The sequence below is a fragment of the Cynara cardunculus genome (assembly GCF_001531365.2).
Source record: "Cynara cardunculus var. scolymus isolate 2C chromosome LG 2, CcrdV1, whole genome shotgun sequence".
Lineage (NCBI taxonomy): Eukaryota > Viridiplantae > Streptophyta > Magnoliopsida > Asterales > Asteraceae > Cynara > Cynara cardunculus.
This window is the reverse complement of record NC_037529.1, coordinates 60,882,378-60,901,829: the sequence shown is the minus strand read 5'-3', so window position 1 is coordinate 60,901,829 and position 19,452 is coordinate 60,882,378. Positions and strand designations below refer to the sequence as shown.

Below are 19,452 nucleotides of genomic sequence, written 5' to 3'. Positions count from 1 at the left end.
TTTCGATTGAAAACAAAAACCCAAAAGCAAAAGAGACCAAAAACAGCAAGAAAATGTATTTATTTGTTCATCTGGTTTGCTTACTACATGACAAAAACTTAAAATAGCATTTGGGGTTGGAAAATTCTTACTCCCACCTGCCAATCTATAGACACAAGAAAGACCAAAACTCTAGACACACAGGAAAGAGTCGTAGGTGACAATAACAACAAAGAAGAATTTCCATATGCACAATGTTGATGATAAATATCGGTTTCGATACAATGGATTATCTCGGGCCAGATAATTCATCGGGACGAAGGTTGTAAGTCGAATCAGCAATAATCCAATCAGTATTTGGATTATGTGTCGAGTTGAAGTCTTGACGGAACATCTCCTCTTTCTGCCACTCCTCCCACCTCTCCGCTAGCCCATCGCCTTCCAGCATTCTCACCACTTCCGACATCTTGGGCCGTTCCAACGGAGTCCCTTGTGTGCACAACAACGCTACTTGTATCAGTTGTTCCACCTCCTCGTCGATGTAGTTACCTCTCAGGTCACCGTCTACCAATGTCTCCAACTTCTTTTCCTTCAAAAGTCCTTTCACCTGTAAACCAAATCAACTAACTTAGCGGCAAACTAGCTGATACCTGAAAAACCAGTTGTTAGGCTAATAAACTAACCCAATCAAGCAACATGACATCATCATCGTTGGCAAGCCGAGCAAGATCAAAAGCCCGCTGTCCAGTTATAAGCTCGAGAAGCATCACACCGTACCCAAAAACATCTGTTTTTTCCGAAGATTTCCCGGTCGATAGGTATTCAGGGGCTATGTGTCCGATCGTACCACGCACAGCTGTCGTAACATGGGTATCCTTATAATCCATAAGCTTAGCCAAGCCGAAATCTCCAACAACTGCTTCAAACTCCTCATCCAACAATATATTTGCAGCCTTTACATCCCGATGAATAATCTTCGGGTCACAATGATCATGCAAATACGCAAGACCTCTTGCGGATCCCAATGCAATCCGCTTCCGTATTGGCCAATCTAGCGGATCTTGTGCATCGGGTCTCTCTACAGTGATCACGATAATCAGCTCGTTAGATATCACACCTCTAACTTCCCGTTTTCTTTACATTTTGCATAACACAGAGCAAAACGCATCAACATGCAATAAAGTTTGACTAGTTCCTAGAGTCCGATTCAAATGAGAACCAGAGAACTAGTTTTTTAGTGTATATTAATTGTTGAATATATTCGTTGACAGAATACAAACGTATACAAGTAAATATATTCATTGATGAATATACTCATCGACAATATATATTTCGATGAATTTTATAGAATTATAGTGTATATTTATCAATGAATACACACTATAAAATTAGATCCTTGGTTCTCAACTTATTTGCGGTTCTCACATGAACCCTCCCGTAGTGTAACTAATAAATTTTCTCAATCAATGTAAAAAAGTTTCAAAATTTCCTGTTTAATGTTAAAAAGTTTCTAAGTTTCTTAATTTTTACCCATTTTGAACGGCAGCCTGCTGAATATGTAACATTTGATTGTGTTGATACCGTTTACGTCATCAAATGTTACAAGGTCAGCAGGTTACCGGTCAAAATGGCTGCAAAATAGAAAAAAAAATGTTACATCGATTGAGGAAAAAGTATTATTCGTTACACGAAATAGGATCTAAACCATGCTTTTTGCCGTAACACAAAAGCTATATTGGTAGGAGAAGGTACCTCTTAAGCATGATGCAACGCTGCCATTGGCCATATATGGATAAACTAGCAATCGCTCAGTGGGTGTCATGCAAAATCCCCGCAACCGAAGTAGATTTCGATGAACGGCCATACTGATCATTTCGACCTCCGTTTGAAACTGCATCTCCCCACCTTGAGTACGCTCCTCTTTTAGCCGTTTTACGGCTACCAGAGAGCCATCGGCAAGTCGTCCTTTGTAAACCTTTCCGAATCCACCACGCCCAAGAATGTTTCTATTACTGAAATTGTCGGTTGCAACTTGTAGTTCGCGAAGAGAAAACCTCTTTAATTGCCCTAAATGAACTTCGGGATCCTCTTCAGCTGCAGATACAAAAAATTATGAGTAAGAAGACGAATGATCGTATTTGTGATCCAACTTTTCAACATTTTCGTTTGTCGTGTGTGAGAATATGTGAAACCCCATTAGACAAAAGAGCCACTACTACAAAATCGGCTTTCACAAGATGCAAAATATGTCCTAATAGACTGCTTTAAGGCTTAAGTTTATAGGACTGAACAATTGTGCGCCCTATGTAAAGGTGTTACAATAAATTGACAGGACGCTTTTGGGTGCATTCCCAAGTTGTTTATGATACTTTAAAAACGTCCTATTAGTCTTTGACGGAGGATTGTGTGAGAATAGGAGTTAAGGTGAGAAGTGTAAAAAGGGATTTGGACCCTTGATCACTTTTAATCTCAAACCAACCCATGAATCGCGCTTTAGATAGGGAATTGATCCGGTGCTTCTCATTAATGTTGATCTGCAATTAGGATTGATCCAAGGGTGAATATCTCTTCTTACACTTCTCACCATAACTCTCATCCTCACCGGAACCCAACCCTTAGTATTTTTATGATATTATTTGCAAAAGCATCTTATAAAAATATGTGTTCATAGTACACTCGTACATGGTGCAAATTTGATACTTGACGTCAAAAGAATTGTGATGGGGGACGGAGAGCATAGAGGTAAATGGTGTGAACAAATGGCATCTTACTAACCGGGTACATCAAAGAAATGATCCTGTGGTTTTCTTCGTCGCCACCAAGCAAGTGCGATCGCAGGACCCGCAAACAGAAGAGCGGCACCAGCAGCAACTCCTCCGGCAATGGCCCCAGTGGCACTGTTCGCGACTGAAAGAACATGTCAACATTACGTAAATTAGAATGTTATATTTCCTTAAAAAATAAAGCGGTAGCTTGTAGACATGTAACTTCGTTTAAATGTCTTTTACAGGCTTTTATCGAACGGAGAAACTCAAGTAAGTTAATAAGCTATTGTTAATGTAATGTACGATATTTTAATTTTCTAAGTTTCCAAATCCACGATCGAAACGTAAATTTATCTGAAACTAAAATCCCGCTAACAATAAATTTACAATTACCAGAAGGAGACTGGGAGCTCGGTGGAGATGGAGTTTGAGGAGTAACTGCAGGAGCTCGTAATTCGGGGTTATTGGCAAAACTGAACGAAAATAAGTTCACCGTTAACATAAGGTGTCACATTTTTCATAAACGGAAGATGGAAATGGCTCACAACATACCTGATAGGTGTGAAAAGAGAAAAGGAACCATTAACCGGGACATCTCCTCTCAGAAGGTTGTTTGATAGATCACTATAATACACATCAAGAATATAATTTACCGTCTGAAATAATATTAGATGCATGGAAATAAGGAAAAATAAGTGTGTCAACGTTGATACTTACAGAACTTGTAACGAAGTTATAGTCGTTAACGAAACTGGAATAGTACCCGTCAAAGTGTTGTTGTTGAGACGACTGTCCTTGCAAAAACAACAAAGAAATTACACCACGATTTCCCAAACAACCGAAATGGTCAATCACAAAAATAGCAAAAAAACCAAACCGAACAAGCCCGGTATATCCCATCTAGAGGTGGGGTCTGGTGGGTAAGATGTATGCAGATCTGACCACTACCCTGAAGAGTCTAGTGAAAAGTGCGTAAAAGAAAGAAAAACGGATATGCTAAATTTCGGCTAAAATGTTGATCAACGAATTAAAAGACGAATGCGAGTTCATACAGGAAACGAAGCCTCTGCAGCTTGCCCAATGTATCTGGAATGGTGCCATCTAACCGGTTGAGGTAAAGATCCAAGCTCACCAAGTTCGTTAAGTTCCCAAGCTCATTAGGAATTCTTCCAGTAATGTTATTACTGTAAAGTTCCCTGCCAAACAACACATCGGTTCAGAAACACGATTGTGTTAGTAACAATACAAAGATGACAAGGAATACCAGAATTCCAACCTCTCGGGAGGTTAAGGGTTCAAGCCTCACTAGATGTGAGGAGCGTGTGTGATTTTTTCCGTATGTAATTATATATATTTCCAAAAAAAGATCCGAATTATAAGTGCATATTCATAGAAGAAACTAAGAAATAAGCATGAAGAAGGTTGCCCATGTTATCTAGAACTCATTTGAATGGTTGGCGTAACATTCAACATACATTTACGTTTCTCATGCTTGACAAGACGAGCATTTTCCTTGCACAAAGGGTTTTCAAGAAAACTGAATCTTGATCATATAATACCTGTTGGACACCCATATAGACACTGACCATCAAACCTATATATATATATATGTGTGTGTGTGTGTGATGGAAACTCCACTCTCTTGATAAGGGTTCTTTTAGAGATTATTTAAATGGTGTTTCACAACATGGTATTAGAGCCGGGGTCTAGCACCACCTAGGGACTCGACACACTCTTTCGCCTTCGTTCTTGATGGCATTGTATTGTCTAGCCTCCGTTTGAGGGGGTGTGTTGGAATCTCGTACAACGGACCATGAAGCCTCTATATATGTTGGAAATTCCTTTCTCTAGTTGAAATAGTTTAGTATCTTTCAAGGGGTACGCTATTTTGGATAATCTTGACAAGAACAAAACTAAACCAAACAAACACAATATATCTCGCTTAACAGGGAGAGGTGAGATGTACGCAGACCTGACCTCTACCCTCTTGTTTCCGAGAAGACCTCCAGGGCGAGAATCTTGAAAAGAACATGGATGTCAATTTGCATTTAGTGCGTCATCCACAATTGAGATGGAGTGATACCATCTACAAACAACGCTAGTTGAAACACGAGATATATCAAGTCACCAAGGTCTCACTGGGGCCATGGCGAAAGATACCAAGTGCATGAGTTGAACAAATTTAGAAATATGACACGTGCATCATCAGCATATAACGTTAACAAATCCCAAAAGCAGCTAGTTTTGGGAAAATATATAAGGATATGTGCACACGTCGATGAAAACGAAGCTCCTAAACATGGAAATAGCACGAAAAAGACGATTATTATATAGTAAGAAATGAAGTTAGAACCCGACACTTTCAAATTATATAGACGCACACAATATTTGCATCCAAGAAAAAGTAACAGAGGTTGTAATAATCACGCATGCTAGAGACGACTTACAAATATTGTAAATTAGTGAGTTGACCAAGCTGTGGAACGAGTTGACCCGACAAATTCGCGTTTCCAAGATCACTGGGTAAAACAAACAACAAAACACAATATCCTTTAATAACTACCATCCAATCCGATAATATTAGCTTTCATCTTTATCAAAACGAGATGATAAGAGCTTACACTCTTGTGACGCTGTTATCGTTGTTGCAGGTAACATGAAACCAAGTACACGGATTTACGAGAGTCGCATCCCAACTTTGAAGAACATTATTTGGATCACCTAATTGAGTCTTTAGTGCATTCAATGCGTCGCCTGTCTTACACACATCAAACTTAATCATCAACTCATCCTAAAAAACATCAAAATGATGAACTTTAATTGCATAAACAAGATTAACATCAATCATCGTTTGCAATTTGATGTCAAATTCAAGAACAATTCCATCTTGAGGCCCACTGCCTATAATTAGAACTAGAGCTACCAAGATTGGGGCAAATCATTCTAACAAAACCCAATTGAAATAAATTACTACATTTGGTTAACAACGATTTCACCAACCAAAGTCAACACCTCCATTAAACTCAAATCAAGAAAATGGGCATTGAAATACAAAAGGCGATTCAAGAACACAAAAAGCAGATACCTTCAGCATTCCCGTAGACGTTTGACAAGATGTTGAAGACCAAAATGAACCAGACGAGAGCAGAAGCTGAAATCAGGGAGACTGGCCGATCCATTTCCTAAAACTAGGCACCGGTTCGGGTCGGTCAAGCTAAACACCTAGATTCGTCATCAATCGCTCATTCAGATCAAGAAATTCAAAATACCCAAATAGCAAACCCTAGCTTTAAAGACGAAAACAGAACCCTCTGTATTAATCGTCTACAAATCTAATCAAACACAAAAGAAAGAAAACCCACTTGAAGAAAATCTTGAATATGTAGAGCAAAGCAAAAAATTTGTTGGTTTTGCTGTAATCAGAGAGATTGAAGAGAGCAGGGTGAATGGGGGGAAGTCGTCGAGTAATTAGTCAAAGGTTCTCTTTTTCTGTGTTTCTCTCTCATAAAGACAAACTGGTTGTAAAAGAAGAGAGAGAGAGAGATTCAAGATTTTAAATCTTGCTTTATGTTGATAACATTTTTCAACTCTGAGCCTGAAATACAGCAAATCTGTTTGAATATTTTGTGTTAATGATTGTTAAATCAGCATAAAACGATAGTATATTTTTTTTTTGCTGAAAGAACGAAATGGAAAAGGACTGAGTGGGAGTGGGGGCAAGAAATAACGGGGTCAAACGCACGCACGGGGCTGGACCCACAATGCCCGCCGCCTATTAGGACAGATGCAACCAAGAGTTTTTAGAGAGGGAGAAAGATGATGCACGGAATTCACCACCAACTTTTTCACTCTCACCAAATAAACCCATCTTAATTCCCATATGGGCCGTCACTTATGTTTATTTATATCTATATTATCTTATAAATCAGATTTATCAAAATTTTAAAAATAATTTTTAATGTATAAAGTATTATATATTTATAGACAAAGTTTTAAATGTCTTAAAAACAATTTATAATGTATTAAGTATTACTATTGTATGTATTCAATCTTAAGATCTTTTAATATACAATTAAAATAACATATAATACAAGTTATTAATGCACATTATTACTTTTTTTTTTTTTCATGTTCTCAAGATATTTTTGACATTTTTCATTCATGTCTTCATCCTCTCATACCTCTATGTCTTCTCCCCAAACCCGAGGGTGAGATTCAAATTGATATTCACCACGAGTTATTAAAAATTTTCTCATTCAATTGCTCTAGAACTCTCGGTCTATTGATTCTTTGCTCTTGGAGTAAATCAAACACATTTGTGGAGTCGTTTAAATATGTTGGAATTTAAACTGTCATACAATTTTTTTTATCGATAGACTGTAATTGGAACCATAACTCTTATTTATTCAAATTGTATTAATATGTAAAGACCAAATGTAACTTATATTATCGTTAAATATTCTCTAATAAAACCAGTGAAACTTCAAAATCGTTAAAATTCACGGCTCCCACCGCATTGCGTATGTACATAACTAGTTTGTTTGAAGATATGAGACATGACTATTAACTCCACTTATTTAGTTACTCAGTTATATATGACTATTTGATATTGGTTTAATGATATAAAAGAGTTTTATTCAGTAAGTTTTTAGGAGAGTTTTATGTAAAAAAATCAAGTTTTTTCTAAATCTATTATTGTTAATTAAAAAATGCGTTCCTTCTATCTTGAAAAAAATCCTTTAAACAAGAACTTTTCTAATTTATATAGACATATTAATTCATACAGACAATTTTATACATACATTACTTGATGGAAAATCAACCAAACAGTCCCTCAAGGTTTTTGTGTTTCATTGTTATTACCCATTAAAGCTTAAATTTAAATTTTGATATGTTATCGTAGTTTCTGACAACAATGTCTTGTGGTAACACATAACGACATATAATGGTGCATTACAACAAAATCGAGTCTATAGGATGCCAATAAAAATTAAGTGTCCTGACATATCACTTTTTTTTTGTAAGGGTGTCCGGGCCAACGCCCGACTAATCCCCGACAATTTTGGAGACTAAACATGGCCCCACTTAAATGTCGCCAACACTCCCCTCCCAGGGCTCGAACTTGGGTTCATGACTATGTCATGTCCAAGCCTTTACCACTAGGCTGGAAGGTCTTTAAAAATTAAGTGTCCTGACATATCACTTTGTAGGATAAAAAAATAAAACGTTCTATCTAAAGACGTTATAATAAGTTTATAGAACGTTTTTGGACATGTTAACAAGTTGTTTATGACATTTTTAATACAAAACGTTCAATTAGTAATTTTATAGGACATTTTGTTGAAAAACTGTCTTATAGAAACAAGTGTCTTGTGAAAAATAGGTTTATAAGACATTTTCTCAAAAGTGTCATGTAAAATTGTTAATGCGACACTTTGTATTAAAAATGTTCTAAAAAACTTGTTAAGACGTCCAAAAGCGTCTTATCAACTTATTACAACGCTTTTAGATATGATGTTTTATTTTTGGTCATGATTACGTCCTATAAAACGGTTTATTATGACGCTTGAAAATTGGTGGCATCTTATAAATCCAATTTTGTTATAGTGGTGCCACTGTTAATGGTCTTAATTTTTTTCCCACTATGACGAAATGATAATCTGGTGGTACAGGATCCCACTGTCTTGCACATGGATCCACCGTTGTCAATAATTGGTTTAATGGCAAGTCTGCTAGCATCTTGTGTTCGATATGATATCCTATTTCAAGTTTAATTGTCGTTAGACACTATTGGTTTCTTTCAAATTCGCGTTCAATTATCAAAAATTTAAAATTTATCTGATTCATTTGTACAGGAAAACATTTACATAAACACTGAACATCATTTAGTATGCCGGAAGAGTTTAAAATAAGTAAAACACATAACATGCACGACTCCCTTAACACGTTGTACATACATTGGACATACTCTTTCACTTATACACACGCATCACATTTAACAGTCTTATGAAACTCAGCTGAATGCGACAACCATGCCAAATTACACCAGAAACTCAAACTGCCATGTCACAGGTTCTTATTCACACGATTATGCCAAATCATGAACATGTCTTGCACGAACCATGCGGATTTCACAAACTCTTTCTTGGTTCTCGATTCAATTGTTTCACCAATTCAATCTCAAAATCTTATGTTGGCCTTAATTAAATTCATCAGGTTTTGCATGTAAGCACCCATAATACATGTATCTGATAGAAATATACATTTAAACACCAAATAATACAACAAAAATATCTATGCATGAAATCTAATGATTTCATCGCTTGTTTTAACAACAAGAATACATCAATGAGTACGCGTTTCACAGCCATACGACGTTTGTTATTATACTAAACGATTCATCTTACATATCTGTTACTTATTAAATGCTAAAGTAACGTTTTTTAAAATGTTTTTGCATATGTTTTATTAAGTCGACAACTTCTATTAATGGCTTATCAGCTTTAGAATTCTCACTTATAAGATCACGCATCATTATTCCCTAACTTAGGGCTATCTATTATAATTTAGTCCCAAATAACGAGCAGTTACATGAGTTAATATATCTGTATGCGACCTATAAAATTTACACATGAAATTCACTTGGAATTTGTTAATGTAGACAATTCAGGGTCACGTCTAACAAATCTCCTACAAGTTCATAATAACCAACCGAGGCTATTACATTGTAGTATTGCTAAACGTTAACCAGAATATATTACAAGTTACGTATGATCATTACGCTTCAACCATGTTATTCTATTCCACCACCTGTGTCCGCGTTCCCAGAATATATTACAAAAGTTACGTATGATCGTAAAATTGTTTTAGGGTTGTTTCATCATTTATTATACTTTATTAGACCACTTGGGTCTAAATACATCAATAATGTACAACTAAAAGTTAATATATGTATTATAGCATTTGGGTGTTCAAAATGTAATCAATTTCTAAAAACAAGGTTAAAAGTGTAATGTTTTACAACTTTTTTAGCCAATCTAAATTAAAAATATGTATTTACATGATTTTCTAGGGTTCCATAGTGACTTTAAGTCAAATTTGAGGGTTAAATGTAAAGTTCTATATTCTCATGAGCTAAAACATAGTTCAGTAAAGTTCAAGGACCGTTGGGTAATTTTCAAGAAGTAGATAGATTAAATTGTAAAAGCATAACTTCTTAAAGTTTAGAGTTTGTTTGGTAATTCTTAAAAAGTTTAAAAGGGGCCTTTTTATAAATTAAAATCATGGTTAAAATAGAAAACTTAGAAACTTCATGTACTAATCGAGCACCATAACACCAATGTTTGACTCGACTCGTCCAAAAGCTAAATTAAACTATACGAGTCGAGTCGTGCCATTCGAGCATAAACTTTTCGAGTCAAACATATTTATATGTTTATAAATTATATAATCAAAATATAAAAATATCGAGTATGAAAAAATAAAAGGGTTAATTGATCTCAAATTTCGAGCTAATAAAAGAGCATCGAGCTTGAACTCGAACATTGAAAAAAATAGTTGAGCTCGAGCTCGAGCTCAAGTCCGACTTTGAAAAAGTTAATCGAGCTCGAGTCTGATATTAATTTTTCGAGCCGAGCTCGAATAACCTGCTACTTGAATTGACTCGGCTCGTTTACACCCTCACAATGGAAAAAAACGACTAATTAATTATTTTATAATACATCAATTGAATGATAAGTTCCTTTCTATGGGACCACACTTAAATCAGCTAAAATGACAATTTAAAGATTAACATCAATAGATTAAAAATCAAACCGTTCATAAAGTTTATAATAAAGACATATGTTACTAAAACCAATAAAGTCCCTATCTCCAAAACGACACGAGATATGTCCTAAAGAGCCAAGTCTTTCACAAGTCTCTAACTAGCAGTTTTTTTTTTTTTATTAACTTGGATATCCAACCCGCTATGCGAGCCGACTAATCCCAGGGCGACCACTTGTTTTGCAGATAGCCCGGAGTCACCGCATTTGAACCTCCGTGGCCACAAGGAGATTTTTTTTAATAAAATTTTTATTGTTAAGCCAAAAATAAATTACTTCATTTTGACTTAAATTAAAGTATAATAAAAGAATGTACAAAAAAAACGAGAACTTTTAAATAGTTAATTTGATATTAATATTGATATATTTTTTCAAATTTTTATGACGCCTTCAAATTCATTTTATTCAAAAGTAAAAAAATATTTTTTTCTCAAAACCACATAAACCGTATTATATCAACATAAATGAAAAATAAAACGAAACATCAAAATGGAGATGTATCTCGCGACATTGCGCGAGTACCCTTCTAGTATGTGTGTGTGTGTGTGTGTATGTATATATATATATATAGAGAGAGAGAGAGAGAGAGAGAGAGAGTTGGATTCCGGTAAAACTAGAATTAAGGTGGGAAGTGATAGATTTGATTTCCACCATTGTATGTACATTAGGGTGAGATGTACCGAGATGAGATGTATCAGAGCAATCTCCGTATCAAACGAGATTCATGGGTAGGTTTGAGATTAAAGAAAATCAATATTCCAGATTTCTTATTACGATTTTCACCTTAATATTCTTCTTACAAGATCCTTCACACACACACACACACATATATACATTCGGTTAATCAAGTTTTAAAATTCCGACAACGAGTATATTAATGCTATATATTTACTATCTCATAACACATTTACGTTATATTCTTAAAATTCAAGTTTACAACTTATTTCGCGTACAACTAATTAAAGTTTCATGTTTTAACTTCATAAAATTAATAGACAAATTCAAATACAAGATAAAAATCTAGTCATACTAATACATCAGAATACTCCATAAAACCCATAACTAACCTGATATTTTTATGGTTATGTCGGGGATGATAAGTGGATCTGGTAATTGGTCTGTTTCAATTTTGTAAAACTCTTTTACTCTATAAAAACTATATAAAACCATAAAATAAAATCAGAAGCAATAAAAATAAAATAAAATTGAAGGGTACAAAGTTAGCAATAAACGAATTTAATTTTAAAAAAAACAAAATTAAAGATGTAATAATCATAATTTGAGTTGTTTGTAACACATTTACAATCTTATTTTACTATTTTGTTGCTTATTTTATTATTATTTAAAATTAGAAAACTTAATTTTGATGTATTTTTTTATTATTAATATGGATAATATAATAATAGTATTAAATTATATACAAAATCAATTTTTATACATTTTCCTTGATAATCCTAACAATCCTTTATTCAAAGGTTTGACCGGCTTTGGTCAACGATGGCTTTGGTAGCAATTTCGACTTCATTCCATGTGGTTGGTTTGTTAACTCATTGCTTTTTGTATGTGTAATTACAGATGGCCAAATCGGCCCCGCCCGGGACTGCCGGAGGACCAGGACCGACAAAGGACCAGCTCGGCCCGGGACCGGTAAGGACCGGTTATGGGACCGAAAATCGGGACCGGTTAAGGTTTTTGGTAGTTTCGTGGGACCGGGACCGACCGGGACCGACTATGGACCGGCCTGGCGTGGCCCGAAAATTCAAATAATTTTATAAATAAATGTATTTTTAAATAATTTTATAATGTATTTTTATAAGAAAACGTAATTTTAATTATATTAAAACGCATTTTTAAAGTGTATTTGAGTGACTCAATTGTAAATTTTATAATGTATTAAAAATATATATCATTAAAAAAATCAAAAAAAAATCTTATTTTTTAATGCAAGGACCGGTTGGGACCGGCGGCTCATAACCGGTTATGAGGTACCTTGACCGGTCCTATCATTTTCGACCGGGACCGGTTATGGCCGGTTATGAGAAAGATTAGGACCGATTGGGACCGGTTTTTAGCCATCTCTATATGTAATCAATGTGTTCAAATCTTTTATCCTTTAATTCAAACCAAACCATCATTTTGTGGTTCAGTTTGATCGATTTGGTCGTTTGCTATCAAACAACCTGGTTTGGAAATTTCGTAAACGACTATTGCAGTTTTATTCGTGGTTTGGGGTATTGAACCGTCTAAACCAGACCACAAACACCCCTATCTTTCACCGCCCTAATTTTTTTATACTACAACGGAGAAACAAAATGGTGACCTATGCCACTGTATAGAACCATATCGGGTCCGCCCTTGAAATCAAGCCCCCATGTCTTAATGCATTAAGCTAGAATTCTTTTCCAAAATTACCACGAGTCTAATGTTTTCTTTAAAAAAAAAAAACTCTACCAACAAATGCATAAATTTAAAATTGTAATCAATACGTTTAATTGTTTCAAACATGTTTTAAGTTATTAAAGCATTATATAATGAACTCGTAGAGTTTATATCATGATGTTATTTTAAATAATTCCTACAGTTTATATTTTCTCATTTCAGGATTTATCAAACAATTAATTTTCATTTTTAGACATAAAATTAAAATGATAATTTTTGTTGATCAGAAAGACAAAACTACAAAATAATGCATTTTAATTCATCTAATCGAATCAATACTTACAAATAATTTGATAAATAAAAAATCAAACGGACCCTCAACTCAACGGGATTCGTTAGTTAAAACATGAGCAACCTCATTTGCTTGTCTCCTGGTAAACGTATACGATTTGACCTACCTCTTAAATATTTAATTGACATAGTTTTATCCTCTCGTGTATATTTACATCGAAGTATCTCGCTTTACATATACGGCATGCAAATATACGATACATGATGTTTGCATGTATGCGTATGTGTACGTGTACGTATACGTATACGTATACGTATATGACATTGTGTGATTAGACTATGACTAAACAAAAAGGGGTTGGTGTTGATCTTCATATTTATGTGTTAATTGATGTGAAAAATAATTGGGAAGAAGAAGTTTAAAAGAAATGGGCCATGAGACACCTATAAAATCAACAACAAACCAAAACATAAAATGGTCGATATATAATGTAAGATGTGTCCTTTCTTTATTCACTCATATTTCTTTTTTCTTAATTAATTATTAAATATATAAAATCGTTATTAGATATTTTTTTTTTAATTTTGACAAACCAATGGTGACCCATCAAGGGATTGGTCGTATGTTCAGCATTCACATTTGTTGTTTGATGATTACGAAAACAGAACAAATATTTTGAAAAATTAAAAAAAAAGGGAAGTTTCGTTCGAAGTTTTTGAAACACGGTCGAAGCTCATAGTTGCTCATCTCATAACTTGAAAACTGTTTGTAAGATAGACTTTTTTGTATGCATCGTTGTTTTGTAAGCGATCGAGTATATAGGTTTTCCTTATCGAGGTTTATGTTTCTGTAGTGGTTCATTGTTTCGGTTTGAAAGAATAAATTGGTCGAAGAATGAAGTAATATAAAATTAAGCTTGATCAAAACTGTATAATTTTATATTGCTGAATAGCAGTAAACCTTTACGATTAAGCTCGAATAGTATATAATAGGAAAAGGGAAGATGTGATTCTCTAATTAATAGAGGCTAAGATGGAGTCAAGTGGCAAGGCCGACCCTAGGGGTGGGCAACCCAGGCACCGGTCCAGGGCATCATTAGAGACTGTGGTGTTGTTACTTCCACGATACTTTTTGCTCATCCAAACAGGACTTTTGAGATAAGCTCAAAAATAAGTTATCTTAAATTTACCAAACATGACCTTTGTATTTTCGCACAGGATATCAAAAACCTACTGACCAGCCTGTCGAGTGCATGACAAGATGGTACTCAATAAGGATTATAAAAGCATCTCCAACATATTCTCTAAAATTTCTTTAAAATTGGGAATCGAAATTCAAAATCTTCAAAAACAAACTCACTTTCTAACAACCTTTTTATTTTGGAGATTACGACATTAATTATTTTAAAAATCTTAAATATATTTATTAAAATACTATTTCTCTTCTTAAAAATTTAATTTCAAGAATTATTATGAGTGGCAATAATAAAAAAATTATTTCTCTCTTAGACAATTATTTTTACAGAGCAACCAACATTGCGATAGACAGTCCCATGTCCGTTATTGGTGGAAACACCCTCGCCTTTGTAGGAAATGGTGGAAGCAACATAAGAGCATCCACAGCAAAGGTAGAGGTTCTTGTAAGAACAGTTATTTTATATATTTTTTTATTGTAACATTAACACCACCTCAACAAAACAAAAATCTCAACAGAACTCTACAGTAAACGTTCTTACAAGAACCACAGATCCCTGAAAAGTGAGAAAATATTGAACACAACAGTTGTATCATACCGTCATCCGAATTTGATTGTTTTAGCCGGTAAGATGACACGATACGATGATGTTTTACTATTTCCAACCCGGTGAAGAGGCTGATCACTCCATTGCAAGAAAAGTGGATCGGTGCCAGCAGGGGTCGAAACACGGGCAACTTCCTTCAGATCATCTTCACTGTGAGACTCTGTTTATATATCATAATTCGACAAAATTCAAATCAACCCATCTTCTATCTTAATTCCACAAGCATTTCGGTTTTTATTTCAATCAAAATGCACTTGATATAATCCTAGAATCCGAAATGCTACAGGGTACATTACAACAACCTAATGCTTTTTAGAAACTTATAGCATGGTTCTTACTTGTATCATAATATCCATCTTAATAACCAAAACTTTGAATATAAAAATTCACACGCTTTCTGTTTAACTACCAAAGCTTCAGTTACCTTAAAGCTAGAGAAATCGCTCAAGGAAATCTTTGATCGTATCAATATATGGTGATCTTGTAGGGATGATATGACCATAATCGTGCTCAACTACAACAGAGCACCCTTCCTCAAACATCGATGCAAGGCTTCTACTAGCATCAAATGCTATCTGTGTATCCTTACCGTGATCACTGCCAAATATATGAAGCGAAGGGCACTTGATTGAATTCTGCTCGTTACCCGCTAAACTAACAGAAAATCCAGAGCATAAGATTACAAATCTGAAGTCTATCTCACCCTTCAAACTCATTTGTTGTGCAGCAACGGATGCAGCCATTGCTGCTCCTTGAGAAAATCCCAAGATCCCGTCAAATGGTCCATCTTTAGACACTACTGCTTTCAGATATGCAAGTGATTTGTCAAAACCACCAGTCTGCTGCTGGTACTGTAGAGAATCAAAAGGGGATCGAGCTACTTCCCATTCAGCGCTTGTATTTCCATCTGTATCGGGATCAATAAACCATGCAAACTTTCTATTGCATACTTTATCTGGTGGAGATTTTGGTTGTCTAGAAGACATATCACCAGTTTCTTCATCATCACAGCGGGCTTGGTAAATAAACTGCAGTTGATGTGGTGCATCGATAAAAACAAGCTCAGCCATATTTTTGAGTTTTTTAGCTAAAGATGCAGTTCTTCCTTTAAAACTAGAAGCATTCTGACGAAACCCATGTAAGCACAAGATTCTCAGTTTTTTTGAAGCCTGAGTTGAAAGAGCTGCAGGTTCAGCAGGGAGTGAGTTCACCTGAAAATTTCCATTTCCAGTTACTGTAACTGTTTCAATAAGCTTACCGTATTTCTGACATAACTCACAAACATGGAACGAATTTTTACTTTGGCATGCATCACAGACCAACACAAGCATTCTACAGTAAGCGCATCTGCTCCGTGAAGAGTAATCATCAAATGGGGAGCTACAAGCAAGGCAGGTACCCAAGACATTTGCATCGGAGCTGCCAACTGAAACCCTATGGTCGAAAACAAAATTCTTTCCTTTGAAAAAACCACCATCTGGAAACTGTTCCATATAACGCTGAATCCCACCATATAACTGAAAAACGTTTTCAAAACCAACGCCTTTGGACCTGATATATGCTGATGCCATCTCACACCTGATTCCACCGGTACAGTACATGAGAACGTGATTTCCACGTAACTGTTCAGAATGAGTATCTACCCAGGAAGGAAGGTCACTGTACTGCCGTATTTCCGGATCCAAAGTCTCTACATTTGGAACATGGAACTTTCCTATCCTCGTCTCATATAAATTTCTTGCATCCAGTAGAATAACTTTTTCTGAAGCAGCAGTCTCGGGAAATTTCCCAGCACTCTGAAGAACTGAATGGAATTCAACTGCAGATAAATGCTTCCCAGCATTTAATATTTCAGGCGGTTTCAAAAGAGGATGAGAGCTAAAAGTAACCAATTCTTTAACAATCCGGATGGAAAGATTAGTAAACCCACATTCCTCTGCGACCTTGTCATTAATGGGCTCACTGCACGTCGCTAGCTTGAAATCTGTTCCCTCAAATAAATGATTCTTTGACATCACTGCAGCAATGTGTTCCTCCAAAGCTGATAACTTTCCGCCAACAGTGACATTGACACCATGAGGGGCAAGGCGCACACGCCCAAGAAGGGAGAGTGAGCTGCAGTTGGAATTGTAGAAGGTGAACAGGTCGTCAAGATCAGGGATTTTGGTGTACTTATAGTACAACAGAACTCCATATTCATCATGCTTGGTGCTCTTATCTTTCATGCTTGAGATAGGTTATGAGTAAGCCTTCTGCAATGTCACAGAAAGGAGAAATATAAATAGCAGTTGGCCCAATATATAAGCATGCATGCAGTTTTTATCTTGATCAGTTGACAGTACACATACAATATATAGAATACAAAAATCATGGCAGAACTCCACAGCCATTTAAAATTCCCCATATGGCCATATAATTCCTATGCTCTCTGTTGCTCTTAAAATTTCAAAGGTTGCTGTAGTTTTTATGAGAATATTGAAATATTTCTACATTCTTTTCAAGTGTATAGGGCTGTGTTTGAATACACAACTTGTTTCCTCATTAACAGGAACTGTTCTCTAAATGAATCTAATCTCTAAAAATTAGGAAACTAATTTATAATGACCTAGTTTACAGTTATGATCATAATTAAAACAACGCCCCCTCAAGTTGGCGGGCCAACTTCCAGATGATTCTATTAAGTTTGGCTTGTACAATCCTTTTATAAGGATATCACTTATCAGCTACCTGCTGCATGGTTGGAACATAGGCATGCATATCACTTCATTCTCTAGCTTTTCTTTGATGAAGCGACGTCAATTTCTACATGTTTAATGGTGTGATGCTGCATAGCATTATTAGAATGCTTATGGCAACCTTGTTACCACAGCTTACATTCATAGAACCATCCAATGGTAGTTGTAGCTTACTCATTTGAGCCAAATGGCCTTGCAGATTCCATTGACCATAGCATGGAACTCTGTTTCAGCACTGCTGCAATCCACTACATTTTGCTTTTTTACTTGATTAAGCCACTAGATTTCGCCATACAGATGTACAGTATCCACGTGTAGATCTTCTACCCGGGCACTGCCCATTCTGCATCGGTAAGTTGGTCTTCCTCTTCAGCCAGCATATCCATAGTTAGCACATTCATGCTCGTCTAATGAGGCTACTATAAAATATTTACTCATGGGTGGGGCAAGCTCTTCTATTCTGGTTCATGTTGCAACGGTTTCCTCGGGCTGGATGGAGATTGGCCCTCAAGTGCAAAGGCAGAAGGGAACATTGCATTTAAATGAACCTTCTTAGGATAATGCATAAATTGGGTTCTTAAACTGATGGCAAAAGCAATATCTGGCCTTGTATGAAACAAGTGATTAACTTCCCAACCAATCTTGATATCTCCTAACATCAACCGAATCACCTTTAATGCCACCAAGTTTTTCACTGGGATCTACACGCTTGTTAGTTGGCTTACAACTTGTCATGTTTGTATTAGAAAGCAGATCTAGAATATATTTCTATTGGCTTACCGCAATTCCTTTCTTTGATCTCGCAACTTCAACTTATAAAAAATACTTAAATGGTCCAAGTCTTTGATCTCAAATGCTCAGGCCAGAATTGCTTTCAAATAGTCTATTTCTTCACGATCATCCCCTGTGACGATGAGGCCATCCACATACACAAGTAAAACAATCATCTTATGGAGTTTCTTGATCCAGGTTATGTGCATGAAACTTCTGCAGAAGAGTGCAAGATTAAAAATTTTAAAGGACAAAGGATTAGTTAAGAAAACAACATTTAAGATAATGTCACCCCAAAAAGTTTTATGTATGTTATTTGAAAACAATAATGCTTTTGTGAATTCAAGTAATGCCTATCTTCCTTTTAGCCATACCATTTTATTGAGGTGAGTCAACAAAGAAGTTTGTTATATGATCCCTTTTTCAGAAGAAAAAAAATGTGTCAAAACTTCAGAAAAATATTACCTGCTATTATCACTCTGAAATTTCAGATGTTTTCATTAAATTGACTTGGATCCATGGAATAGAAACTTTCAAAAAAGATATCCATGACTTAGAAGACGAGGGAATTGATGTAGTCGAAAGATGTAGATTTGGGAGCCTTGAAGGCAGGGAGGTACTAATTAGTTCTCACCTGGTATCATGGGTACATCATGGCATAACTTTTTGGAATAGGTCTTGAAACTACTGAGCAAAATTTTGCCTCTCTTGAGAAAGCACAAAGCGGGAATAAAGTACAATATCCAAGTTATTGGCAAAATAGAGGGTTATTCACATGGGTATTTTCATGGAGGGTTTGAAGATCGAGATCCATGCGACATGAAACATGGCCCAGTATATCCCACCCGGAGGTGAGGGGAGATGTATGCAGACCTGACCTCTACGCTAGAGAGTAGAGCGGCTGTTT

The 19,452-nt window shown here is 35.6% G+C and overlaps 2 protein-coding genes across 2 annotated transcripts; both read right to left on the bottom strand.

Moving 5' to 3' along the window:
- Positions 1-43: 43 nt before the first annotated feature.
- Positions 44-6,347, bottom strand: LOC112505800 (BRASSINOSTEROID INSENSITIVE 1-associated receptor kinase 1-like). The gene is made up of 12 exons (XM_025109801.1): positions 6,107-6,347; positions 5,830-5,966; positions 5,366-5,498; positions 5,192-5,263; positions 3,797-3,940; positions 3,462-3,533; positions 3,297-3,368; positions 3,138-3,217; positions 2,755-2,886; positions 1,732-2,073; positions 663-1,057; positions 44-586 (listed from the first exon to the last, which is right to left on the bottom strand). Exons 2-12 carry the CDS (start codon positions 5,921-5,923, stop codon positions 269-271), a joined length of 1,854 nt encoding a protein of 617 aa, XP_024965569.1. The 5' UTR covers positions 5,924-5,966; positions 6,107-6,347; the 3' UTR covers positions 44-268.
- An 8,902-nt stretch (positions 6,348-15,249) lies between these two features.
- LOC112507408 (rhodanese-like domain-containing protein 6) lies at positions 15,250-18,610 on the bottom strand. The gene is made up of 2 exons (XM_025111986.1): positions 18,555-18,610; positions 15,250-17,291 (listed from the first exon to the last, which is right to left on the bottom strand). The coding sequence occupies exon 2, from the start codon at positions 17,262-17,264 to the stop codon at positions 15,471-15,473; it is 1,794 nt and encodes a 597-aa protein (XP_024967754.1). The 5' UTR covers positions 17,265-17,291; positions 18,555-18,610; the 3' UTR covers positions 15,250-15,470.
- Positions 18,611-19,452: the final 842 nt, after the last annotated feature.